The sequence below is a fragment of the Pocillopora verrucosa genome, chromosome 4, assembly GCF_036669915.1.
Source record: "Pocillopora verrucosa isolate sample1 chromosome 4, ASM3666991v2, whole genome shotgun sequence".
Lineage (NCBI taxonomy): Eukaryota > Metazoa > Cnidaria > Anthozoa > Scleractinia > Pocilloporidae > Pocillopora > Pocillopora verrucosa.
The window spans coordinates 13,468,605-13,496,440 of NC_089315.1; the positions used below are offsets into that span (position 1 = coordinate 13,468,605).

At 38.9% G+C, this 27,836-nt stretch overlaps 4 protein-coding genes across 5 annotated transcripts in view; 2 read left to right on the forward strand and 2 right to left on the reverse strand.

Moving 5' to 3' along the window:
- The window catches only part of LOC131771068 (amine sulfotransferase-like), a 12,252-nt gene extending 423 nt beyond the window's left edge, over nt 1-11,829 (forward strand). Inside the window, exons 2-5 of the mRNA XM_066165488.1 lie at nt 5,084-5,232; nt 6,085-6,459; nt 9,262-9,356; nt 10,034-11,829. Coding sequence (XP_066021585.1) covers nt 5,084-5,232; nt 6,085-6,459; nt 9,262-9,356; nt 10,034-10,327 — 913 coding nt within the window. The 3' untranslated portion in view covers nt 10,328-11,829. The remainder of the gene's footprint in view (nt 1-5,083; nt 5,233-6,084; nt 6,460-9,261; nt 9,357-10,033) is intronic.
- LOC131777443 (uncharacterized) lies at nt 4,134-4,946 on the reverse strand. Its single transcript, XM_066164790.1, has 2 exons — nt 4,941-4,946; nt 4,134-4,823 (listed from the first exon to the last, which is right to left on the reverse strand). The coding sequence occupies exons 1-2, from the start codon at nt 4,944-4,946 to the stop codon at nt 4,134-4,136; spliced, it is 696 nt and encodes a 231-aa protein (XP_066020887.1).
- A 130-nt stretch (nt 11,830-11,959) lies between the features above and the next one.
- LOC131771074 (DNL-type zinc finger protein) lies at nt 11,960-13,677 on the reverse strand. Its single transcript, XM_059086832.2, has 2 exons — nt 13,302-13,677; nt 11,960-12,434 (listed from the first exon to the last, which is right to left on the reverse strand). The coding sequence occupies exons 1-2, from the start codon at nt 13,658-13,660 to the stop codon at nt 12,302-12,304; spliced, it is 492 nt and encodes a 163-aa protein (XP_058942815.2). The 5' UTR covers nt 13,661-13,677; the 3' UTR covers nt 11,960-12,301.
- Nucleotides 13,040-16,573, forward strand: LOC131771073 (peptidyl-tRNA hydrolase-like). Of its 2 annotated transcripts, none has more exons than XM_059086831.2 (5): nt 13,040-14,022; nt 14,251-14,464; nt 15,059-15,158; nt 15,750-15,795; nt 16,116-16,573. In XM_059086831.2, exons 1-5 carry the CDS (start codon nt 14,020-14,022, stop codon nt 16,278-16,280), a joined length of 528 nt encoding a protein of 175 aa, XP_058942814.2. In that variant the 5' UTR covers nt 13,040-14,019; the 3' UTR covers nt 16,281-16,573. The 2 variants fall into 2 exon arrangements, with proteins under 2 accessions (XP_058942814.2, XP_058942813.2); XM_059086830.2 differs by having other exon boundaries at nt 13,479-13,917; nt 16,116-16,572.
- The last annotated feature ends 11,263 nt before the right edge of the window (nt 16,574-27,836 follow it).

The window sequence follows — 27,836 nt, forward strand, 5'->3', positions numbered from 1 at the left end:
TCGTTCCGAGAGGAAATCACAATGTAGATGTATCGATTTATGGCACATCGTCGAGGATTGCTGTTTTATTCCAGTCTACTTTGAAATGTGAAATCGTAATGCTCACGAGTCGTCACGTAGCAGAGGAAATAGATCGCTGTAAGGTTGCATGTCCTAGTATCATATGTTACCGAAGTCCCCGTTTAGGTAATTGCAGGGAGAATTCAGTATCTTAAATGCATTTCGAGTTACGAAATGTAAAAAATGTGTATCATGATTATTCAGGGAGGAATGCTTTATGATTAATGGAACTAGTTGTTTGATTATCAGAATGACTTTTGGTTTTTAAAATTATAACATAACTGGGTAGTAAGGGTTAAGCGTTAGAAAAAATCGAAACACATAGAACCAACTTTGAAACTCGAATTCAATGCACGCCGCCACCTTGGTTAGTGTGACGCGTTACGATTTGTTACTGCAAACAAAATATCTGTTGTTTGAAGATAATGGTGACAACTACGTACTCTCGTTCGATGACAAATGGATTCCTGAACATGTCAATATTCGTCCTTCAGTAGATGTTCCCAGGGATTTCAGTTAAGGAATCTTTTAAGTGAGGGCAACTTTTTAATTTAAAAGAGTTTAAGGCCTAGTTTATACGTCGCGCTACAGTCGAATTTAATTCAGACGAATTTAATTCAAGGTCCCACAAGCAATTAAATTCGACGATAGCGCGACGTCTAAAACGAATTAAATTCGTCTGGTAAATTAAATTCGTCCTAGACGTTTTATCCGTCTTGGTAAGACGGATAAAATATCGATAAAGCGTCTTCAGTTTTAACGTCGCGCTAACTTCGCGTCGAATGAAATGCATACATTTTCTTAATGTATTTCAATTTATTTTGGCGAGCCCGCAGCGACCCGTGGCGAGCTTTTCAAGTATTCCGCATGCGCAGAAATTCCTCTTGGGCACTTAGGCGCGAGTTTACGTTGTAGTTCATAGCCATGGCGCTTTGGAGGAAAAGTTTGTCATTTTCCTGCAGTAATTGTGAGAGACAAACGAAGTATTCTCGTATAACGTGTGGTAAAAGTGTATGTGTTCGATCGGAATGTTCGATTCCTGAAGTTAATGAAGAAGCTATCGGCTGGCAACCAAATAAACGTGTTGGGTATTGTCTCAAGTGTGCCCTTTGTACAGAAAAGCTTGTCAAAGATTGTCAGAGCGAAGTAGATGACAAAGACCATGGTCAGAGGGATCTTACAACATGTATTCGCGAAGAAGAAAAAGAAGAGTCAGATTTCATCGAGGAAGGTGAAATGGTGAGTTCTGAATGTAGGAAAAGGAAGAAAAGAATTGGGCGGAGAGCGACTTGGAAAGAAGATCACATCACTGATATGGTAAATATCATTGTTAATGATGACCAGCTGGTCAAGAAACTGATATTTTGCAATACTAAGAAAGCAAGCAATACTGAAGCTTATGAGATGGTGCGGAAACGGCTGAACCTCGAATACAATAAGACCACCGGGAGTGATTTTCCTTTCCAAGTGCAACAAATGAGAAATAAATTTAAGTCATGCATTAGTACGTGTAAGCAGATCTGCATGACAATGAAAACTGTTTCAGGTGTTGAAAGGTTTGTTGAAGAACGGGGATATGGTAAATGGTTTGACCTTCTTTATGTACTTGTTAAAACTAGAGATTCATGTCAACGAGAAAATGCATGTGAACCCTCTGTACATATTGGAAATGTAGACAAGCAAGATACCAGCAAGAATGATCAAGAAGTTGATGGTGATCATGATGACTGTGCAAGCACTTCATCCAGCCTTATGGATAGCAGTGGAGAAGTCCCATCCAAGGGTAAACGTTTCTTGGCAAAGAAACCTGCCTCTAAAAGAGCTAAAACTGAGCAGATGGCAAAAGCTGTTGAACTACTTCAAAGTACTATTGAGAATGATCCCACCAAAGAACTTTTGCAAATTTTAAGGGAAGATATGAAGCAGTCTAGAGAAAAGGAAATGAGGTACTTCCAATTGATGTGTGGCCTACTAACACCCAACAACAATCCAAACATGCAACCCCATGGTAATTTCCATCCTTATAGCAGTTCCTATTCTGATGATTTTCATCACCAAAGCCATAATTTTGCACAACAATCTGTGTCCAATCCCAGAGCTAGCAGCAGTCACCCAAGTACCCCATCCTTTGGGTACACATCATTGATGTCATCTGCTCCAAAAAATGATGAGCAGTCTCTCCTACATCACGTTCAGTCAACTATGACTTCACAAGGACAATCTGGTGTTTCACAGTTGTACCAATTTTGAAAGGGTCTTGGCATGCACTCTAATATTTTAAAGTTATTTTGGAACTGCTTTGAAAAGAGCCTTCTACACTATGGTCTTGAAGTGCCTATAACTCAAATAATCTTTTTCCACCAGCAGAAATCTCAATATTGCACTGATATGATGGTTCAAGAAGTGTAGCATTTTGTTTTAATATTGGTTTTTAAAAGAATTTGTAAATTAAGTCTGTTTTTATCTCAAACACAACCAAGCTTTGAGGGGCATGGATCTATTCCTTGTTCATGACATCACAAACTGCTTTGCAGTGCAAAAATTCTTTGAAAGCAGTCTGTGATGTCAAACAGGAATAGAGCCATGCTTCTTGTGGTCCAAGTTGGTCGTTGTTGTTATCCATAAAACTCCAGGTCTTAAGCAAATTAAGACAAAACAGTGGAATTTTGCTCAGAAAAATACAAATATATATTTGAGAGAAAAATACAAATATTTATTTGAGGGAAAAATTGGGGGAAACAGTTGGTGGGGAGGGGTGGTGGGGGTGTTAAAGGCACTTTGAGAACATGTTTTAAAGCAAATATCAACGAAGTGGTGATCATGTCCGACCAGTAAGTTTTGTACCGTTAACTGTCATAATTGATTGAATGAACTGATAGCCAACTTACAAGGTGTACCTGGCAATGTTCCTGAAGTGGATGCAAATTATGTACAGGTGCAGGCCAAACTATCTATTTTTGGCAGCAGAGGTATTAATAATATTACCTGAGTTCCCATGTAGTTTCTTTGCACTGAGATACCACCATAGGTAGTTTGGTATGTTTTGGTTGTCAAGATACGATCCTCAATAATTCTCTGTTTAATGTTTACTTTGTGGTTATGAGTAGTCAAAACAAAAACTTGTGCAATGGAAAACAAGTACTGCTGTCTCCTCAAGGCTATACCCTGGTGACAGTGTAGATACCCTTTCAAAGTTGTTCCCTCAAAAACATGAAAGGAACAGGATATCATAATGTGTATTACTGAAATGTACATTATGGTTTACAAATCATTCAAATGTTGTGTTTCACTTTGAATCTTTTCGTTCATTTTTTATATCCCTTTGTTAATTTGTTTGAAATTATATTACAAAAGTTGGAAAACAAAGGGAAATTATATGGTGAAAGAATCAATACATTTCTTTAACGAAGGAAATAACAACTGAATTACAGTATAGCAATTCTCATCATAACAGTGTTTATCTCATGGTACTGTATGTAATGTCTGAAAAATATACAGTGATGCAACGTAATGTCATATATTAATAGTATTCCTTGATCCAATGACTATCATTGCTTGCTTGAACATGAATTCGAGGCCTGTGCATTTCTAACTTGCATTAAAAACATTGATGAGAAGTAATGCAACAAACGTATTAGGAATGTCATGACATTCGGTACCTTTGGTCCAATTTGATTCTTTTTTCTGTTATGTGTACTGAAAAGAAATGTAATACTGAAGTAAGCGAGTTTTTCATATAATGCCGATTTGCAGGGCTTGTACATGTAATGCCTAAGTTGAAATTGAGACAGTTCCACAAAATATTCATTTCTACCCCTGTGGATTAAGAGCGTAGAACTCGCGTTCCGGCGTGAAGGCAAGTAGCAAGCTCTTAAAGTACGCGCTAAAGTTTAAGACGGTTGCCGGAGTTAGCGGGAGTTTGAGGTCTAACAAAAAACTTCACAGGGGCGTTGAATATTTTATGGAACAACACACTGTTGCTTTTATGAAGTTTACCTGAAATGTGAAGTGGTTTTTTTTTGTTACAATCTATGGAGAACTTTGAAAATAACATGGATGACAAAAAAATTGTTTTAATCACGTCTACATTTCCAGTTCGTTGCTTCTTTTTCCTGCCACATTTTCCTGGTCAGAGCCTCCCTTATTGCTCCAGCTTTGCGAGATGAATCCTTTCTCTTAGGGCAGTTGCGCATCTGCAACAGATCTCGTATTTCTTCTCTGGACCTTTTCTTTTGTGTGAAAGGATCAATTGACAAATCCAGTTGGGCAGGAAGGCTGTCCTTTGTGGTAATGCAGATGTTTTGAAGTACAATACATGCGAGCGCGGCCAGTTTCACCGAATCTGGTCTACATTCTAGCTTTCGATACAAAACTCTCCACCTGCTCTTCAGTTGTCCATAGGCTCGCTCAGTTACCATTCTTGCGCGGCTTAGACGATAGTTAAAATAGCCCTCTTCAGGTGTAAGGTTAGCATTACCATATGGTTTCATTAACCACACTCTGAATGGGAAAGCAGAATCGCCCAAAATCATCGGGTAAACCTCGGTACCTTCAATGACTTGAGAAATTGATGGTATGATGTTGTTTTCAGTAATGTTGTGCCACAAATCAGTGGACTGGAAAATGATGGAATCGTGTTCATTTCCTGGAAAACCAACACTTGCCCAGATGAAACGATCCTGTGCATCTACAATGGCCATTAATACTATTGAATAAAAGTTCTTAAAGTTATGATACTCATGACAAGACGGAAAATGCGTGCACTGTAAGTACCTCCCGTTGTCCCATACAAAGCCTTAGAAAACTTTTCTAAGGCTTTGTATGGGACAACGGGAGGTACTTACAGTGCACGCGTTTTCCGTCCGATTAGGTTAAGTTACGTTCATTCAAAACGTTTTTCTTTGCTTAAACACAACAAAGATCTTTGACTGTGTTTTATCAACAATTATTAACTGAGTTTTAAAACTGCCTGGAAGTTTTGTCTGACCATGTGTAATCTTTTTCCCTTGCGAACTCTTCAAAGAAGCATGGGTGACCGGATAAAACCGCTGAAATTTCCAAGAGACGATTTCCTTCCACTAGAAATGAATGTAGGAAAAGAAATGGTGGACGTTCTTCCAAAACTGCCGGCCCGAAAGGAGGATATCTTTCTTACGTCATATCCAAGATCAGGTTCGTTTACAAGTGACAGGGGTCTTTTCTCTAAAATGTGAAACTCACTATAAATCAATACATGATTTGTTTTGATGTCTTCAGTCAACTGGGCCGGGGACATTACTATGTTGTTGGTTTGTACTTATTTGGTTCCTCTTCGTCACTATGACTATTCAGGGTATTCCGAGTAGTTTTGCCGGCACATTCATACGGCAACGATAGTAACAACGAAGGGCACGATAATGATGTTGCAAAAAGGCTACGTTTGGGTTAAGTTGAGATAGGAGCAGAAAGAAATTGTGAAAGTAATTCTAGTTTGATTTGGGATGGAATAAGCCGTGAGAAATACTTGGATCACGGTTGACCCGACCCCATTTCTCAAAGTTTTGCTTCTCCTTCGCCATTTCGATTTATCCCTTATGTCCATAAGACAGTTTTTTTTACAAGATTGCAGAGTAACAAGAACGACGATGATACAAGCAACGCTAAAAATAAATGAAAGTAGCAACCAGAAAAATTGTAAGGAGAGGAATACATGGCCGTTGCGCAGGCCAACCTTCTCGCATGGTGTAGGTTGAGCTCGCTGTAAATTATCAGTTATGTTTACAGGGCTATTTTTATCAGTACTTTTGAATTAAGTTGAATGATTCCCCACAAACGATTAAGCACTGACTCTCCAAGGCGCGGAAAAATAAACTTTTTGCTTATTATTAGCTTCTCATTAATAGCAATGATTTATTTTTATGTAATGCCTCATTCGTTTAACAAAGATTGAAATAACGTCTCTGCTGCGATCCACACTTCTCTTTGCAAATTGTAGAATTGTACATTTTCTGGAACTTTGCGGATTTCTTTTGTCATTTTTCGCAGGCTCCACTTGGACTGGGGAAATTATATGGCAGATTCTTCATGATGGTAAAATAGACGAGCGACGATTGGATGAACGAATACCTTTTGTGGAAGGGATTATTCTGCCTATTAAATCTTATCCCTATACTGTAACAGACCCCGAGTCCGCCAAGAAAATGTTTACCAGCTTCTCTGAGCCTCGCGTATTCAAAACTCATCTTCCTTATTGCTTCGTCCCTAAGGGCTCTGATGAAGCTAACAAGCCTCGATACATATATGTTGTGCGCAATCCCAAAGATGTGTTTGTGTCTCTTTATCATCATCACCGCAACATGCCTTATTTAGTGGAAATTCCTTCCTGGGACGAGGCGTTCAAACGTTTTATCACAGGAGACTGTAAGTAACATTCCCTTAGCCATTCTTCATGAACAAGGGCTTTAAGTCATTAAGACATATAATAGGTATATTGGTTCTACAACTCAGTGAACATCCTTTGAAAATAAATTTCAGAAGAGGCAAACATATGACTAGTTCACTCACATGGCTTCCCGGTTGAAGTCCTAAATGTAATAACTGTCCTAAATGTAATAAAGTCCTAAATGTAATAAGCCTCCAGTGTAATAGTTTAACTCCTTCAGCGCATTGTTGTTATGGCGGACATCCACATTCAGATGTTAAAGTGACGGCTGTCGCACTAAAAAAACCGCTGACCGACCAGTATTCATGTCACATTACGGGCTCGCTGATATCAATCAGCGTCTTTTTACTTGCTAGACATAAGAAATATCAGCAGTCGAAGTATGGTCCTTTAAGCGGTTTATCGATCGAGTTGAAGAAAATCATTTCCAGCCCAAAGTGGGCTAGTGCTTGGCTGGAAGCTCAATAGGATGGAATCGATTAGTGCGTAATCACTAGGACTTTTTGGAAAGGAAATTGACTACAATTGATGTTGAACTAGCATGCTATTGTTAATGTTATCGTTCGTGTTAAAGTCTTTAGTAGTCATGGACCATTTTAGAGCAGTTTGAATGATTTCGCTGTGTCACATGTTAATCCAAAAGAAAAGCATTATTATCAGTAGTGTTACTGAAATTTTGCACATCAATGTTATTCATTGTCAATTGATTTTAATGAAGCATTTTGAGTTCATTTTTAAGAATGACTAACTTGATTTATTCAATTTTGAACCTGGGATATTGCATTTGTAGCCCTCTATGGCTTTACTGCACCTCAGTAATCAGTTCATGTACCATATGACTATAAGTGGAAACTGTTGAGCTTTCTTTTTCATTCATTTATTTATCTATTAATTTTCTCCCCTCACGGCGGGGAGAAGAGATGAAGACAAAAAATGAAATATAAACTTGAGATCAACTGTAAAATATATGTTTTTTCATTATTTCGGTTCGGGAACTGATGAACCAGTCATTAAGGGGCTTAAGGAAAAAAATGAATGATTCATTAGATCATCATTTGACCATCGTGTGTTGAATGTTGTAGCTCAATGGTTCAATTTGACTTTTGCGTGGAAAAAAGGCAACACGTCGAGACCTGTGATCGTGAAATGGGATAATATATGATTGGTCAGTCGATATCTTGCTCTGTAAGTCACTTTATCATGATATAGCTAGCAGCAGGTAAGATGAAGTGAATCCTGTGTTCTGATTGGCTACCTGAGCGGGCACGATGGGCCCACCCTCGCCCGCTCGGGATTCCCCGTATTGATCCCACGCAAGAAAACTTACAAAGTTCGTAACTTTTGGAAAATGTCGGCATATCCATAGAAAAAAATAAAAGACCCTCTTGGGTTTATTGTGCTGCAAACACAGTTGGCTTTCTCTATCGGCTCTCGAAATAAACAAGCCATTCTTGATTCTTATCAAAGCGAAATCTTTTGCTATACAATGAATCTTTTGCTAAACAGTGAATCCTTTAATGACCAAGCCAAGAGAATACAAACTCTCTTGACCAAGCTTGTTCGGTCAAGATGACTGGATATTAGCCTTGTTCTTTTTTAACTTTTTTATGGACCGAGACGAAGTCTCGGTCCATAAAGACGCAAAAAAAAAAGAACTCGGCCAATATCCAGCTATTTTGACCTCATGCTTGGTCAATAACACATATGAATACATTTTATTCAGACCCATACAAATCTGGCAAGGGAAGACAGTACAAAAAATGCACTTCCGAGCCCGGAATTTGTCTAACGTATAAGTCGGTGGACTTTCTTTTCCTTGTAATTCGGTTCATGAATTGTTAACTTCAGCACTGATCACACAAGTATATCGTCAAAACCTGTTACACTTAAGAGTCTGAGCCAATGATATAAAGAGAGCTTTTGATCAGCGTTCTCATTCCTTTGCGTCCGTCAATTTGATGCCAAAAGCACATCAGTATAAGGTTTTGTAGCCAATGCTTCTCAACATACGTCTTTAGCAAATAAAAAGACGCTGATTAATATCAGCGAGCCCGCAATATGCCATGAATATTGGTTAGAGGATTCTTTAATGCAACAGCTGTCACTTTAGCATCTCAATGTTAGCGCAGTCAAACGGCTGCATAGGAGGCTTATTACATTTAGGACCGAACGTTATTACATTTAGGACCAAATGTTATTACATTTAGGACCTTATTACATTTAGGACAGTTATTACATTTAGGACTTCAACACCCGTAAGACGGCGGTAGAGAAAAAAACACAACAAGACTGCCAAGGCTGACACGTTTGAGAGCAGCTATCTTTGATTTGTACGAAGTAGAGTGGCAATTACTCAAAACAAAGATAAACATTTTACTGGAAACCAGTAAGAATTCGGAGTTAAATCGTAACTGACATTAAGTGACGGATAATGGAAGTGAAACAACTGGTTCGACCTCAAAAACTAATTGAGAGTCCGTCGCGAGTTTTCAAGACAAAAAAACCCGAGGATAAGTTAAACAAGGAAAACAGTCAAACAAAAAAACAATGAGATCCCGGTTATGTCTGACTGTCTGATCGTCGATTGGAAAAGTCACCCATACCATCAACGAAACATAACATATCACAGTGAACTCGCAGGTTTAGAGTCTACCAAACTATAAACTTAATATAAATCAAGCTCTGGGAATGTAATATTTCTGAGGTCTGCTTGGACGAAGGAAATATAAATAGCAAAATTGTACGTTTTAATGAAAGGCTTTTTCTTGCCTACTTTGCAGTTACGTTTGGTTTGCACTTTGATCACGTGTTAGGCTGGTGGGAACAAAGGGACGACCCTAACATTTTGATCCTTACTTATGAGGACAGAATAAAGGTAAGAAATCAAAGTCAACCGTTTATGGATCCTAAAGCTCTTGTAAATGTATAATATAACCCTCTATTTCGCTTAAGGATTAAGGTTTTTTAGTATTTAATTCGCCAGGGCGTTAATCAGGCTATTTCCAAAGGCTTTGAGTATGGCTTGGGGACGAAGGAAATAAATAGATACCAGAAAGAGAACTCGCGTAACCAAGTGTTTTCAATATTTTCGACAATTTAAAACAATTTAAGTCTTTAACAATTCACATGGATTTGCATGTATGCATGATAAGATTTTGTTTGTCGCCATGCAGCTTTTCCTCTTACGGTTCTTTAATATGTGAGCAACTAAACCATTTTGTAAAGTAACGTCGCTGAACTCCATCAAGGCTACAATGTTTCAGTTAAACCGCTAAAACTAAACCCACCAAAATCAGTGACACTACGGGCTCGTCGTAAACACTAGAAACTGTCGCACTCAGGATGTGTTAAGACCGACTGTAACTGTTTCAAGGGAAAGTTCCAGCGAGTTTCAATACCCAAATAAATGCAAAGATAGCAACGTATAACTTTATTTTGACCAATCACATTGGAGATCCAGTAATTGGAGCAAACCACAGAAAAACCTGAACTTATTAGCGTCATTCTGCGAGATTCACAATAATAGTTACTTATAAAATGTTATTCTTTAAGGATCCAGGAGATGCTGTTGACAAGATAGCAAACTTCCTTCGTAAAAAGATCTCCCCTGAAACACGTGACCTTATTGTCAGACAAACGTCCTTTGACGCCATGAAGAGCTCCAGTCACACCAACTTTACTTGGTTTGAAGGAATCAAGGGGGATGGCTTTATTAGAAAGGGTCAAGTAGGAGGATGGAAAGATTACTTCACTGAAGAACAGAATGAGTTGTTTGATAAGGTTTTCAGTGAAAGAGTTGGAGATGGTGAGACTGCAGCTCAATTAAGAGAACTGCTGTCACTGTAGTAGCCCCGAAATGAAACAGAAATTCAAATTGAAATAACAGACGCGTTTTGTTTAATGATTATGTTTGTACGCAATGAGCACCCATTAGGAATTTAACCCAAATGTTGATGATAAAATTAGCAGTATGGGTTGGGGTTATTAGAGAAGATTTTAAAAATGCATGGACCTTCTAGCCTGAGGAAATTTTTTGTTTTTATATCAAATTTAATTTTAGTAATAACACGCAGATTGCATAATGTTGAGCCTGTTTAGAAGTTTTGCCTGTTTAAGACTCAAACTCCCAACACCGTACCATGCTTGGCCCCACATTCCCTTCCGGTCTATCGATTCTAAATCCAGCCAACCTACTAGTGCAACAGCAACAGAGTACGACAACGACAGGTGACAACAAAGAAGGTGTATTGTATTCAGTATAATAAATGAGAAATACATGGGCATTGGTAAAAGTAGTTTTTGTTTCATAGTATTTAGGGCTTCACTTGAAACGTTCTCACATATACAAACAAACGAACAAAAGATAAAAGAAATAAAATGAAAGCGTAATGATTAGAAAAAAAATTCACTCAATGATGATGAAATACATTGGATTCTTATTGGGTGTATCCCACTTGACAATGCATCGCTGATTGGGTTAATTAATTGCTGTCGCATTTGAGAGACTTAGTCCTCAGAGAAAGGCTTTTTTCTCTCAGAACGACCGTTTCTGAGAAACCAGAGTTATACTGCACGTATATGGGTTCAAGACTGATGAACTGATAAGTGAAAACTGATCATCCGTGCTAATATTTGTATCTGATGTTATAGTTACGTACTAGGTCCGGAGGAATGCGACACGGCTTTGTTCGCAAAGATCAAGTAGGAAGATAAAAACATAACTTTGTCGGAAAACAGAACAGTTTTTTTGATAAGGTGTAGGTTAATCAAGTTCATTTACAAATAAAAATTTGCCACCAACATGGATGTATGCGTGGAATTTCATTAAAGCGGAGGTGCTTGTGAGTTTCTATTTTCTTCCAATCGAGGGATAACTTATCTTGTTTCAACTTTGATGGTAGGGAAGAGAGTAAAGTGTGGGAAAGAGGAGCCCAGTTCACTTGCAAAATTCTTGAGGAAGGCTGGTGCAATAACACTAGTACAAATTATTTAGAAAAGTAAATTATTAACTGACATGACTTACCCTTCTGCTTAACGTTGACAGCAATCTTAAAGAAGTCAAAAAATACTTGGATTGTCCAGTAAATGGGAAATAAGTGCTCTAAGACTTTGGGGCATTTACTGGCTGTTAGATCAAGTAGACATTTTCTTGATGAACAGTTGGGGATATAGCCATGCTGTTACCAATATAATGGGAAATTTGAAATATTAAGCATCTTGAATATTTAAAAAATATACAAATAACATTCTTTAATAGTGATAACAGATGTACAGTAATGGACAATGCAACCAACTTGTACAAGTAAAGGTCACTGCTTCCTACAATATAAATTTTACTTTGATTTTACCAAACTGTCACATGTAGGTGAGTCACATGTTATCAGTATTATGTGTAACTGAGGAAGTACCAGTAAATCCCACAGGAATTAACTCAGTACGTACAGATTTGTATGGGAGTGTTGTCAAGCCAAAGAACAGTTATCATTAACACAGATTTTAAACAGTACCCTTACTAGCACAAAGGAAATTATGCAGGGGCTAAAATTAGCACACTCACTTAACACCTTCACTGTAACAGTGGCAAAAAAGGCCCTCTTTACAGAGGCTTCATAAAATCTGTCATTTAAAGATCACATATAAGTACTTGGGGTAGAACAACAAAGTGTAACTATTTGTTGCTGGTCTGAAGCTTCCAAGTTGAAATCTGATTCATCTTCTGATAAAACACACAGTTCTGGCTGTTGGTCATGATGCCATCTAAGAGGGACATACCTCTGTGTGAGGTGGTGGGGCATGTTTTTAACTCTCAAAAAAATTTAATTAATCCTCATCTTCACTTGGTTCTCCCGTTTCAATTCTGTTTGCCAAGTCTTTTACAAGAAACTCCAAGGAATCATTCTCTGTCAACCTTTTGACTGATTCACCCTTTTCAGCCAAGATATCTTCAATATTTCTGTAAAATATCATTCAACAGGCTTAAAGCAATAATTTAATCACATGGACCATTCAAGCTTGACTTCAGGTGTGATTGCATATGTATCTTGCATGATTTACAATCAACTCACATGGTATGTACATGTACAGTGTATGCCGTTTCGAAGAGACTGTGCATGATCTCTGAGGATTAACATATTCTGACTTTGGATGAATTGTCTCATCTAGTACAGATGCACTTTTGGCAAAATGATTGGACACCAACAAAACAGAGGTAATACACAGTGTGTATGGGCAGTGTGGAACCAGTGGGAGGTGGATGGGGGGCAGCATTAGTGGTACTTTCTACTAATAAGCTAATAAGAATGTGCCAAAGGATGGGGTCACATTTTCATGACTGGGTTGATTACCACAGGTTTTCATTTTCAATAGAGTTGCTAGAATGAGGTTGAACCTTATTGGACATTTTGGGGGATAAGAAAATTCCAGTTAGTAGGAATTAAAAAATGGCAAGATCACAGTCAAGAGGTTCTAGGACTGGCCAAAGAATATAATATAATGGGGTAGGGGATCTTAAGGAACAGTAGCACATGCCCAGCATAGCGTAGCCCAAGTTTCCCGAAGTTCCAAGTTCCCCGTCCCGGGGCCTGGGATCACTTAAACGTTTCCACAGCTGTACTCTTTCAAAAACCGTTTTTCCTTGAAAAAAAAATACATCGAAAGTCATCAAAATTAACCCCCTGCTAAATTAAATTAAATGTAGAATTGAGGAAATGCATCTTTGGGGAATTAGGATTTTCACCAAAGAATGCAGTGTTTATGTCACATAAGCGTTTAGTTCTCTATCTTAGGCTCTATCTAACTCAAAGCAGTAAAGCAAATTTACCTGTTAACGTCATAAAACCATCCCAAGTTGTCGGCTATAAGATGATTGTTGTTACATCCAGGACATTTGACAATAACTACTCCTTTAGAATAGGCCTGTTTACTAATAAGCTTCTGTGATCGTGTTTCACACACTTTGCACGTGAATACTAGATGAAACTTATCACTTTGATCAATCGACCCCAGCGGTTTACAACCGCTATTCGTCGCCTTACTGCAAAAGCTACGCCATAAGGAACACGTTCTCGTAGATGTAGCTGTAGTTAAGGAAGTACTGAAACTAAAAGGTCTTCTTATCAAATGATTCCACGATACTTGTCTTAAAACGCGATGCGACCTTGCACACATGTTGGCCGCCATCTCACTTGTTACCTATGTGTTCATACACCAAATACGTTTTGAAACTCACTGACATCCGCTGGTATGAGCGCGGGCTTGTGTCTCGTCAGGTATGGAGGAGAGGTCTGATACATATGGCGGTGTGGAGGAGGGGTACACTTCGCCTGCCCCAATATAATGTACTAGATCTTCTCAACAGATCGAATTCGTTGAAGATCATATGCAAACGATGTGCAAGTCAAGCTCAAACGTCTGAGGATAGGAAACCACGCTCGATGGTTGGTCGATGTGGTTTGTTACTAAACCCTGCATCAGTTTTCAAGTTTTTAGAAACTAGATGTATCTTCAGCTATTAATTACTGAACTGATTTGTTCCAAACATGGTAGTCAATGATCTTTTGTTATTACTAATGATAAATTATATTTTTATGATTGCCCTTGCTCGTACATAGTAAAGCGAAGTACTAATGTCAGTAAATGTACTCACACTAGATAGTTGTTATTTAGCTTTCTGTTCTAAACAAATGACAACTAGATTGGGTTTAATTTCCAGGTAATAGCGAGTCAAGGTGAACATTACTGTATAATGAATTGTTTTTGTTTTTGCACAGGTTGTTGGTTTGGGTAATCTTTCCCTTCCTGACACCCGCCACAGTGTTGGAATGCTAGTAGTTGACTCTCTTGCCAAGTATTTGGGAACTTCTTGGCATTTCAGTAGGCAATCTTTGGGTTACGTAGCAGTGACAAAAGTTGGTCACCTAGAAATTATACTATTGAAACCCACTGTTGCAATGAACTTGAATGGAAGGAGCATTTCAAAAGCAGGTACCCTGGCTGTTAGATTATTCTCTAACTTATGACATGAATTTTGTGGTATTATTTAACATTGGTGTTGGGATAAAACTTGATATCATCTATAAGTTTATGCCTCACACCTAAGCTTCACTATGCATATTCTCCACACTGTTCTCCATAGATTTCTAAAGGTACTGGTTAGGAGAATTTGTTTAACAACCAAGGGCTTCTTTAGTTGATAATCATTTTCATTTATTCTGGTTACTTTTGTGTGTGATTCAAGGGGTGATATTGTTGGAAAAAACTTGGTGCAAGTCACTCTTTGGGTCAAGGGGTTAAACCTCTTCTATGAGATTAGCGAGAGAGGGATATTATGCCAAGATAAGTTCTTGAAAAATTGTCAAGAGTTTGGCCCACACACAGGTCAGGCTAATGGAGTGAGATAGAATGCATCACTTTACTTTTTTAATTTTCACAGTAATTCTTGTGAAAGAACTGCGGGATGTAGACAGTCAGCTCAAATTATGAACCTGATGAATTTACTTGAATAGTGATACCACAGACTTGATAACATTTCAACAAGCAGCAACATGTAATTCATGTTACTGTTCCTTTCTTATTCAGTCACAATGTATAAAGTGAACCCATCTGATGTTATTCTTGTTCATGATGACCTTGACAGACCTGTAGGGAAGTACAGTTTAAAACATGGAGGAAGTGCTGGGTGAGCTATGTTATACCAAGCACTACATGTACATGTTCTTCAGTATAACACTAATACACCTGCTTTTACAGAGTATAAGGCTGCCTACCGAACCAGCCTTCTTAGTCAGCTGCTATAGCTTTACAGTATGTAATATCATGGTTCCTATAGCATAAAGCTGGCAGTAAAAGTTGTTTAACCTTAGTTAACCCTGAGTAGCATTTTGACAATTTGCCTCTACTTATGTGTACAGATAGTTGAAATGTTTTTGTGTTTTAAATTTTTCCAAATCAGTGCTATTTTTATTTCCCCCAGTTCAGACTGACTTATAATGAAAATGAGACAATGTTAAGCAAAAATAAGCTAGTTTTAGCAAGAGATTTAGACTAAGGAATGGCAATTTAACCCCAATACAACCATGAGAGGCATAGTGAGAGAGCCATACAGAAAGTGAGAGAGAGCCAGCTATAAGGCCACTGCTTCTCCCACAACATGTGTTATGCAAAATAAGAAATTATAGTTCATGCACTAAATGTAATTTGTGACAATGTAAAATGCTAAGTGAAGATCTACCTTCAGAATTTCAATTCATGTATATAACATTTTTTGCAGGGGTCACAATGGAGTAAGATCAGCAATTGCATCTCTTCACTCTGATGTGAGTTCCTGTGTTTTTCTTTTATTCTTTATTGTAATTGTGGACATTGGAAGAAGGAAAGAGGATGAAAGCTCAGCTATTAGAGATCAGAGAATTCCCTGGATACTACATAAAATTCTCCACTTACAATTCAGTGGCCCAGCCTATTTTTTAATTGAGATATACAGAAATTCAGTTCTGCTATTGCATTTCTTAATGAAAATCCAGCATTACACCCTTGGCATGACTGGCTTTAGGTAGCAGTCTACCGATGTCGTATTACAAGACTGAAATCATGCATGTTATATCTTATTTGATGTGCATTTGTTTAATTTTTTTAGAGCTTAAGGAGAGTTCGTGTAGGGATAGGGAGACCAAGCAAGAGAGATAATGTGACAGAATATGTCTTGAGCAATTTTGATCCATCAGAGATGCTTGTCATGGAAAGAACAATAGAACAATGCTGTGATGTCCTCATGAAGGAGCTTCAGTTATTAAGATCTTAGGAGAGTGTCCACTTTAGTGTAGTGCCAGGGCAGTAGTTTTTAAAACATAACTCTGCAGTATTTATTTAGTTGCCTGCCTCCTAGAATTCAATCATTATTAAGAGCATCTTCAACAAAGTTTATTTCAGACTTGAAATTTCAACATAAATTTACACTCTCATTTTCTTATTTACCTCAAATGTGTCCTGTTTAACCATTACCATCATTCATGACTTTGCCAGGTCTACTTGCCTCTCAAGAAAATAAAAGAGCTTCTTAATTTGGTATCCAGTCACCTCGCCACCAAGCAGACTCGCCACCAGCGAACTCGCCACCAAGGAACGATCTCGCCACCAACGTACTCGCCACCAAGCGAAGTCTTCTCGCCACCAACCACCAATAAAGAGATTAGTCGAGGACAGTAGGATGTTCGGCTGATAAGTCTGTACTCAAACTTTATAAACGTATGTTGTCGAAAGCACGTTCGAAACCGATAAGTTTGTTCGCTTGTCTGTACTCAAACTTTATAACCGTATGTTGTCGAACTGTTTACCATCAACGCCTTTGTGAGGAGCGGCGAGCAAGCCAAACAGGTTCCTCTGCTGTTTGTCCTCATGTCTGGTAAGAGAAAGCGGGACTACCGTACAGTGGTGTTGCAAGAAGTGCTGAGAATGCTTCCTTCGCATTTATTTTTAATACAACTGCTATCGAGTTTCATTTCATCACTTATTTCTTCCCATGAAGTTTCATTTTCTCTCAAGTAAGTTTTTATTCCTCGCATCGAGTTTTGCAATTTCTCCTCGCTTACGTGCAAAAGACAAACACGATACGTTTCGATGTCAATGAGTTAGGAACGGAACACATCTAACACGTCGCTGAAGGTCATAATTTAAATACAGACAAGCGCACAAACGTATCGGCCGATTTGAATTGTGCTCGTTCGAACATCCTACTCTCCTCGACTACTTTATTCTAGTTTATCTCTTTATTGGTGGTTGGTGGCGAGAAGACTTCGCTTGGTGGCGAGTACGTTGGTGGCGAGATCGTTCCTTGGTGGCGAGTTCGCTGGTGGCGAGTCTGCTTGGTGGCGAGGTGACCGGTAACCCTTAATTTGATAGTAGCCGTCTGTATTAGCAGATGTGTACAGGAAATGTACATAAGTACTTACACTGTAACTTTGCTAAAAATGTTCATGGTCATGCACATTTACATGCATTCGAGAGAAGATCATTAAAATTGTATTAATATACCATTAAGTTGATGTAACTTTACTAATAGCCAAACCTGTACTAAGCGGTCACCCATGGGGAATGGTGCTTAATACAGGTTCCACAGATTGGGGGAAACTGAGAAATGTAATAACTATAAACATCAATTCGATTTAATTTCTAAACTGTACCTGTTCTGTGCATTAAACAGGGCAGGGCAGCGACTTCGAAGAGCATTTTGAGCCGAATTCTACAGTATAATTTAGTTTCATCACCTGAGTTTTTAATGTAAATTGGCCATCAGAAACAACTTTACTGTGGCCAATCAACATTATCAACTCAGTTGATAAAACCAAATTATCTCGTTATACTTCCCCCACCAACGCAGCACTACAATTTCTCTAAGAGTCCTACATAAGTCTGTACAGCTGGCGTTGTTTTCCCCGTTTTTAAAGCGAATTCAGACAAGCACGAGAAGAGAGAAAGGAGGGCGTAACACTTGTCGCTTCTAGAGATCTACCTGAAAGAATCCGGGTATCGGGGCTTGATTAATGTAAAGAACTGCTCATAATTTGTACAGTTGATATTTGGAAGAACCCAGGCAGGCTTGGTTTAGGTTACAGCGGGCTGAAAGGAATTCAGCCTGGCGTAGGTATGATCAGACTTTGACGGATTATCCACAAGAGGGCTAACCCTGTTTTGGAATGAAATCTCATTTATTTATGCATGCATACTGATTTACATAGTTAGGTAAACTGATTGCTTTTAGAAAAGTTCAAGCGGCTCACTTGCTGACGTGAGAAAACTCGTTTGATTTCAAAAAGGAGAATGCATTTCTCCCACAAGACTGAAAGTCTTAAGCCTGTCTAGCGATGGCATATTTTACTTTTCAGAACTAACGCAAAAAATGCTTTGGCTGAGACCCAAACAAAATTAATAAAGGTACGCAGTTACATGTCGTGACAAAGAAGGGGACTCCCCTAATTAGCATGTATGCATTCATGCGATATTTCGGTGCAAGCATCATGCTTAGATACGAATCTTTTTCATTTATCTCAAAATTTTGAGAAAGATATCAAACCCGACAATATCTCGCCGATTGATGACCGCCGAGGCGGAGCTCCTAACTAGGACGTGCTAAATCTCGTTTGGTTCCTTTCGCAAATTTCTGCTAATTATATCGAAGTGTTTGAGGTTCAATGAGATCCAACCCCAAATCCACCCTTTTGTTTTGATTCAAATTTGCTTGTTGTTGCGCCGCCAAGCATAGAGAATTGAACAAAGCGTTCACATTGCCCTCGATCGGTTGGCACTGCTTTTGACGGCGCATAAACAGTTTGCTTGTTACAAAGGCGACTTCTATTCAGCGATTCAGTGACAACGCCAGTGCCTGATTCAATTCAATTGTGAAATTATCGACTAAATTTATTTCGCACGCACCCAAACAGATATCGGGGCGTCCTTCAAGAAGAACGGTAACATATTGGTTTTGTGACTTTCCACGTGGGTGAGTAAACGGGAAATACAAAAGTCAGCTGTCACTTTCAATAACAACTTCGAGGCATTTGCTTGCGACGGACCAGAAATCTTGATCTCTGATCGTCAACAAGGTTCTTCAATATTGCGATCAGCAAGGCTACGGCCGTTGGCTCGTTCCATATGTTCGGAACAGTATACTAAAATTTATCCGTGGTTAGTTTCTTAACATACACCTGCGTTTATCGCAGATTCAAATTTAAAAAAACGCGCAAAATTTGACAAGTGGTGAAAGGTGGGCGACGAATGACAAGTGTGGCATTCACAACTGGGTACCAATTTGTAAAATTGGTGATAGAGCCTCCGGCCAATAAAATGCCGGACAATGACAGCTCAAGTCACGTGTCTCTGTACGATACGGCATTTGGAAGTTGTCTTCGTGCACAGACGAGTCGTTACTAGTGAAAAGGAAGTTATTATCACGTTTGAAATTGTCTAATGTTGGAAAAGCTGGAATTGGCGAGTTTATGAATATTTATCTTTACCCACGTAACGTTAAAACCCCACAGATTTGTTTTACCCCCAACGCGTCAACACGATTGTGGTTCGGAGCCGCGGCAAGGAAACTCTGCGTACGGCTTTAAACGGCTTATTTGACTGAGACATTTTCAGTCTTCTGGCGAAGTCTCTAAAGTCACTTCTAAACGAAGAGGAACGAAGTTGTTTACGAAATATGCCGTCTTCTTGTTGTGGGTTCATAAGACTACTGCGGTCTTTGCGCAGATCGCGCTCTCAGTCCTCTCAAAACCATGTCGGAGAAAGGACACATCACCGACTGACTGCCGAAAAGATCTCAGGTGGGTCAACCTATGATAGGAAGTTTAACAAAATTTAAAGCTTATCGCCGGAAAGGAAAATGGATTGAGTTGACGAATTTCAGAGCTGTTGATGATGTCGATATCAAATAAGTTAAATATAACTTAATATTCATGCAGTATCTAAACTTGGTATGGTCAGTTTCCCCTTAACTTTGGTTTCTCTCGAATTAACGATTCTTATTTGATTTTAATTTAATCCAACAAAGCAACCATTTTTCGCGGTGTTAGTTTCGTATTAGTGTAAACGAGCGGACTTGTTTCACTAAACGAATGGTGGGAATCGGAATGCGGCACTGCGATGTGCTTGGAACCATCCCTCTTTTAATCGCGCGAAAATGCTGATTATTTTTTGATAGACAGGTGTCAAAAAGGAACTCAAAGATACTAAAAATCGTCATCGCGTTATTACGTCATGGTTCAATGCCCTAGAATACATTTTTTCATGAAATGTCATCTTTCACGCTGAAGCTGATATATTTGGGAGCTTTCAGCGGCGGAGCTGAGAAAGATTGGAGACAAAGATTCCTACGGATTCTCTGCTAAAACCTCCGCTTCTAATTTCCGCGCCTAAGTCATCAGATACGTTGAAAATTCGTGCTTAAAAGGCTCACAAAATGCTCTTGAAAAGCAATAACATCCATGCACATCAGCCTTACACGTATGGCAAAGAGATATCAACATTGCAGTGTAACTAAAATCTATCCACTATTGTTTTCCGTTTGCGTTTTGTAAAATAAAAAGTAGGTTGTATAAAACAACCAGTCTGAACACAGTTCGAAAATAAAGGAAAATACGAGTAGTTCAAGGAGCAAAGCTAACCAAACTAAATACATATGGAACGAGAAGACGTCCGGTTTTCAGCGCAGTTAACTGTGAGTTAGACCGAGTCGCTTTTAAGTTAAGTTTGTATATAAATGGTTGAGTTCTGATCGAGCATAAGCCGCTAGTTTTCCAGACCATCACAAAGCGTACCACCAGTGGAAGTGAAGCAAAACCATGACAATGCTGTATTTCTTTCGGAACTCAACTTAATATTTCCCTTGCGGCACCGATAAATTTGTTTGTTCCTTACGGTACTCTGGCTATGATTCTGTCAAGTATAATACGCTACCAAATTATCTATTTAGCAACACAGCATTCTTGCGATCTATTCGACGCGATGGAATAAGGCCACAAGATTTGAGATTTTTGCAATGAGTCCACCTTCATAGACTAGCCACGATTTTGGGGACAGTTTATCGAAACCATCGATTTATAAGGGTCGCGTCGACAGCGAAATTCTCCTAACTACGAGAACTGCTCGACCCCAAAGTAAAACTAACATTAGAGGCGTTACCCTTCACGTCAGAGGAATACAATCACGCGAAGAGCATCCTAACAGAAAAGTACGGCGAAGAGTCCGAGATCGTGAAAGCATACACCAGAGAAATTTGGACATCCCTTCAGTACTAAACGCGAATTCAAAGAAAATCAGCGAATTCAGCGAAAGCACGTCTCTTGCATTTAAGATTCAGTTTCACTTGGAAACAGAGAAGATTGGCGTAATTTTACGGTCAAAACCCGGTCACCAAACGTTTTCCGCGCTCTACTCTACGGATAACCGTTGTACCACTTCCAGCCGTGCGACGAAGAGTTGCATTGATGCAAATCCTAAATCTGCGAGACCACCAACTTCCGGTGCTGCAATGATGGTCTCAAGCAGTTAATTTTTTAGACCAAAATCTTAACAACCACAAAGATTTCTTAAAATGACAAATTCATATTCTATTATTGCCGAGCCAACGTACGGAAAAACAAAGATGTCATCGTGCTTTTGTGGAGTTAGACGTTTCTTAAGATCATTGTGTGCGTCACGTTCCATCCAGGATACCGTGTGTTGATGCCAACGGAGAAAATCTCAGATCAAACGGAGAGGAAGCTTAGATTATCACGTAATTTATTGGCAGGAAGGTTAAAGTATTTAATACGTAAAATGCTTCAGAAAAATAACCAAACATAGCTGAAGAGAAAGAGTTAAAGACAAAGAAGCTCAAAAATGGATAGATCGCGCCTTTGCTTTCTTGTTCTTCGACGAATGCTGAAAATAGAAATGAGCTAGATATAGATTTGATGAATAATAATTTGAATGGATTGTGTTCGCCAGGCAACGAATAAAAAGCCGCTGAGTGCTCTTTGAGAAAATCAAAGAACTCAGACTAGTACAGGATACATTCTTGCAAGTACTTCAACCGTTGATTTTTTTAAAAAGTCTGTGAGCGTTTCAGATGGGGGGAAAGATCTCACGCGGTGAAAGGTTAGCGACATGTGCGTTTGATCTTCCTCGCCATTTGAAACGCTTGGCGCGCCGGCGGGAAGTCCATTTTACAGCAAAAAATAGCAATAAAACGAACTATAAACTACTTCAGACCACATGAACAAAGTAAATATGCGGCAGGGTTTGGAATTTGAAATGAAAACATTTCCTAGTGAAGGCATTAGACAGGAGTGTCGAAATGTTGGGTCTATGAATTGTAACTTCTTCGGTTATATTCATTAAATCTGTAAACCAGAGTAGCATCAAACCATGTCTGATTTCCTGCTTATGCTATTCATACAGATGGATATCAAACCTATACAACTTTTTTGCAACCTTTTATATCAAAAATCAAATCATGAAACACTTTCCTCAAGGAATAACGATGGTACCGAAATGTGTCATGTGGTTCAAAATCAAGCGTTATCTGCGAAACAGCTCGTAAAGCGGCGTGAGTTACATTGCGTGAAAGATTGGGAATTTAATCTGACAAACTTGATACATAATAAAAAGTTAGTGCAGAAAAAAATGAATGAACAAGTCGGAACAGGAAACTTTTTAGTAGGTAACCCGACTCGAAGCCTTCAAACGCAGCCACGAACGAAGAGACAGAGAAGTATACGTAGAAACTTTGATCGGCAGCTGAACTGCCTGATCACACAGTCAACCTTTAAGACCTTGCGCTGGATTGCTTGTCAATGAAGATTAATAAGTATAACAGGGTTTATTCTGAAGAGCAAAGTATATTTCTGTCGCTGTCAATTTGGAGCGTGCAAACTTCAATGCAAACTTCAGTGCATAAGGGACTCAATCAAATATTGTCACAATCTTCTCACTTCACTGATATCAGAGTCGTGGGCTACAAATTTTGCACCACCTTAACCTCTCTATTAGAACTTTGCGAAGTTTGAATTTGAGGTATAAAAAAAGTAAAAACAAAGCATAAATTGTAAAATACATCTATCACAAAGGCTTTTCATAGCCTGTAGCACGAGAATTTTGACGTTCGTCTTGAACGGATTTAAGGGCCGGTTATTTACACGAGTGGGCCTCAGGCTTTCTCCATAAGAGGTCTGATTTAACGCCAATAGCCGTTTCGTTCGTTAGCCCTTCGCTAATCGTTATTCGCTCTGTCATCGTACATGAAAGGAAGCTTCGGCTGGCATCTACCGTGATCCAGTGGTAAAGAAGTTATGAAGTGCATTGAATTCTTAAGAAGTGAGGAGAAACTCTCGATTATACGATTCTCGTTTCACCGCCCTGCCCCACCCACACCTCTCATACACACCTTTGAATTCGTAGTGTTTCCGCGTCCTACGTGCTTTCAAACAGAATAGAGCGCGTAGAAGGTTTTTATTCCTTAAATCGAGGTTAGAAAGACGTAGGCCATGAGTTTAGCACAGGTATAGTTAAACACAGTATTTGGCTTCATTTTTAACGTCGTAGGGCCCAGTACCGCCTTTAAGTATCGTAAAAGTAAGAAATTATTGTTTAGCAAGAGAAACAAATACGATAGCGGATGAACCATGCACGAATCATAATGTGATACTATAAAGCATTTCTAGTTATCAGGACTTTAATGTTTTTGTTGTATTAATTTAAAATGTCCTCAACAGCACCTGTTCAATGCACGGATAAAGAACCAGCAGAGTTGCCAGGAAGAGCCTTTGAAAGAGAGAGTCTCTTACAAAAGAACATGTCTGGATTTCAGTTAAAGCGAGTCTATATGGTGTATGAAAAGGAAGAAGACAAATGAACGACATGATGGGGAACAATAATTAACCCAGTCACTTGGATGATGGCTTTTGACTTTTAGAATTTTAACCTATGACCTACACATGGATTAGAACTTAGTCATCTGTTGATTGTAATTTCAAGAACGGAGATAAACCAAATTGATATTTTTCAGCGGAACCGAATCACTTTTTGAAATCTTGTGGGAGGCACAATTTGTAATGAATATAGTAGGATAGTATAAGTGTGAGAGATCATTTTGGCTGGAGCTGATAAAATCTTTTGCTTGTGTTTGCTTCAGGTATGACTTACTGCTTTCACTCTCAGTTTACTGCTGAAGTGATTACATGTAACTTCTCTAATATAAATAATTGCAGCAATTAACGAGCGACCAGAAAAGACAAAAAATTCAAGTCAACTTGCCGATCTTATCTCCATATAACTAATAGGTTACTAACCTATTCTTCAAGGAAATACAAAGCAGTTTGAAAGAAAAATTGCTCCTTTTTTAAAGGTTTAAAAATCTCATGTTATGAAAGGGTGCGGCAGAGGTAGTCGCTTCACATTCTGGTTTTAAGATAATTACGTTAATCAAACGATGGTAACGTTTTCAACGCTGACGAATGTTGTATTGTTGGGTTCCCTGTGGTACCATGCCTCGATTCTATGCAAGTGTTCCGGTAGTATGATTTCTTGATGGCGGATTAAACCATCCAGTTGTGTTTACAATCCAGTGTATTTCTTGTTTGATTTCGGCCATCGAACAACACAAATGTGGTACACTACGCATAATATGAGACCTTACATTCCTCCAAATTGCGTTACTCTTGTCAAGTAGGTTCCGAATTTTCTTCCACGGTAATCTTGATTGTTCTCTATCACAGCGGACGCCTTTACTAATACCATTTTCTCCGTTCCCGTAATTTTCTAGTGTGATTTATGTCACTGTCAGATAACTCTTCTTACTGCATTTCGTTCTGCTTGGCCACAAGGGTGTTTTGGTTGGATATTATGGCCTGATCAGTTGTTCTACTGATGTTTCTAATAGCTTTGTTTAACCTTATGTTTGATTCATACGTACTTTTGCTGATGAGTGCTCATAGGTTAACTCATAAGTTTGATCAAAGCCTCGCGCGTAAGATTTACTCATTAAAGGCTCACAGACCCCCTGTGAGCTTAGAGGTTTGAAGAGCAAACTTCTCGAGGAGTCAAAAACTCTTCGCATTCAGCGTCTACACTCATAGTCACACCTGAAGTCTTCCAAACGGCGTTGACTCGCTCACACGTGAGCTGACTGCAACGAGTAATAATCGAAACTTCCTCGAAGAAAAGTCGAATTATATTTCAACGTCGCGGCATTTACTTCGGAAAGTCGATGGACGCGTATCGATATTATTTCGGAAAATCGATAGAAATTGGTCTGTCGTTGAGATATCGATTTGTTTACACCTGAGTGAGTGACAAATTTGCATATTCTAACCCCCAACAAAAGTCGTTTCTACGCTTCGCGTAGCCACGACTAAAAACCACCATCGTCAGAAAGTCTTAACGAGGTTAACCCCGCGTTAGCCGTAAAAACGGCCAAGAATAGTAGCCGTTTGGTGTAAAAATCGACAAAATTGACCCGTAAGTCGTAAAACAATTAACCGTAAATATTTCTCGAGACCACAATGGAGAGATGTTAACCGCTAGCTGTAAATTGGCCTCAAATTTAATCGTGAAAGCCATCTCCCTGATGAGAACCTCCAACAACAATTATCCCTTAATTAACAGCGCGACTGAACCCGTTGGATGATTTTTTCTTGCACATGAAGAGGGTTAGGGCGAACAGACATGACGTAGTTTGGTTATTTCCAATGCAAATTAAGAAATTGTCGAATTTTAGAATATTAATAGTAACCCACGTGACGTTTAAAGCCTGTTGTCTGTTTATAGATAACAGGCAGTGAGTCAGTAAAACGTCGCGATTCAGGTGCGGAGCGGAAAGGAAATACAGCGTTGGGCTTAAAACGGCTTATTCGACTGCGAAACTTTCCATATTCTGGCAAAGTCTTTGATCTCATTTCTAGACGAAGAGGAAGAATTCTGAGGGGATTACGAAGTATGCCGTCTTCTTGCTGTGGGTTCATAAGACTACTGCGATCTTTGCGCAGATCGCGCCACCAGTCTTCTCAAGACCAACTCAAAATGCAGTATCACCCACTTACTGCTGAGCAGATCTCAGGTGGGTCAATAGGTACCTAAAAAATTTCAAGCTTGTCGAAAAGAAAATTGATCGAGTTGACAATTTTTCAGTGCTGTTACAGGGTTCGTGCGCATAATCAGCAAAGTTAGATATCTGAATACTCATGTAGTATCTAAACTTGGTATGTTCAGTTTTCCCTTAAAATTGATCTCCAGAGCTAATGATCTTTATCTGATTTTATTTCAATCGATAAAAATATGTAGTTTTGTAGTAGTATAAACGAGCGGATTTGTTTTGCCAAATGCGTGGCGGGAATCACAATGCTGTGCTTTGAGGTATCGCGTCGAAATGCGCGTCTCGTATTTTTGGCGCGAAAATGGCGGTTCTTTGATAGACAGGTGTCAAATGGTGCTGTTTAAAAAGACCACAATTCGTCATTGAGTGATAACGTGATGGTACACTGAGCACAGATTACATTTTTTTATGCAATAGATGTCGTCTTTAGCTGTTACTTGAGAATTTTGAGCGATGGAGTTGAGAAAGATTGGAGATAGAGAAAATCTTCCAGATTTCTCGTGATTTATATTACATTGTATTTTTTTTCATGTTCTTAATCATTTAAGTTTTTTTTATCAGAATTAGCATACATGGAAAGTGGGGTCAGGCCTGAAACCATGAATGCGATTAATCTATCCCATTTCGAAAGCCCTCACTTTGTGAGGGTCAGTTCTGTTCGATGCTAGCCGCAAGAAAGTTGAAGGATATTGATATAACAAATGTTAGAATTCATAGAGCAATTGGATGAATTTTGGGTCGAATGCGTTCAAACTTCAAACTCATTATTCTTTCACCTTCTACACTACTAGTCATTACAAACTGAATTCCTGTTACAGCTACGCGATAAATAACTTATAATACAATGAATTCGTCGGGACAATAAACGCTTTCCTGTATTCAGACTGCACGATGACTGGCAAAAATCACCGGGATATTTCGAGCGAGCGAACGAATGAAAATAACATTGGCACGAACAGTGCGACCATTCGTCAAAATGAAGTGCCTACTTAAGCAGGCTTTTTTTCTTTCCATGCATGATTTATCATATGTCATAACAGTCAGTTAAACAGTTGAGGGAGACTGGTGTCGAGGGGTGAGTACGCGGACTACCGGTAATTTAGCATCAATAGAAATAAAAGTAAAGGGATATAATGAATATCCTAAAAAATGAAATTGGAGAAACCAATTGAGTTTTAAGTGCGTAACGACCAAGCTTGTTTGTGTCAGCACTTTTTTGTTATTCAATCAACATATTTTACCCCTTTAGCCCCGGCCTCGCTAGAGAGTGGCCATCGGAATTCACGTTTTTCTCACGTGGTAACCCAAGAAGCTACCATAGATTAGTTTATGCTTTGCAAAGTTTAAATTTCTGGAATCAAATGAGCTGATAAAAAGTCCTAAGTTGTTAAATCCAACAATTAGATAGAAGTTTCTTAGCTTCTAGCACGAGAATTTCGTCGTCAAATTTCAGACGGACTCTTTGGACCGGTTACTTAAATGTAGTTTTGCCGCTGTTTAACAAAACCTCATCCTAAACAATCCTCAATTTAACTAGACCGTTTATCTGAACTTTTATCTCTGTGAAAATTGTCTGTAGGGCTGAATGCTAACAGTGGAAGGACAATTATTTAATTCTATCAACCCTCTTGCAGAGAAAGCCTGAGGCTTACTAATTACGTAAAACCGTGGCTTGGATTAGACCTCGACTGTTTAAATAACCCACCCTAAATATTTGTTTAGTGATTC

Coding starts and splice junctions, on each gene's coding strand:
- LOC131771074 (XM_059086832.2), bottom strand. CDS start 13,660: ATGGCGGCCAACATGTGTGCAAGGTCGCATCGCGTTTTAAGACAAGTA. Junction 12,435..13,301: donor TGGTTTTATGACGTTAACAG/GTAAATTTGCTT, acceptor GATATTTTACAG/AAATATTGAAGATATCTTGG.
- LOC131771073 (XM_059086830.2), top strand. CDS start 13,675: ATGTGTTCATACACCAAATACGTTTTGAAACTCACTGACATCCGCTGG. Junction 15,159..15,749: donor AAACATGGAGGAAGTGCTGG/GTGAGCTATGTT, acceptor CATTTTTTGCAG/GGGTCACAATGGAGTAAGAT. Junction 15,796..16,115: donor TTGCATCTCTTCACTCTGAT/GTGAGTTCCTGT, acceptor TAATTTTTTTAG/AGCTTAAGGAGAGTTCGTGT.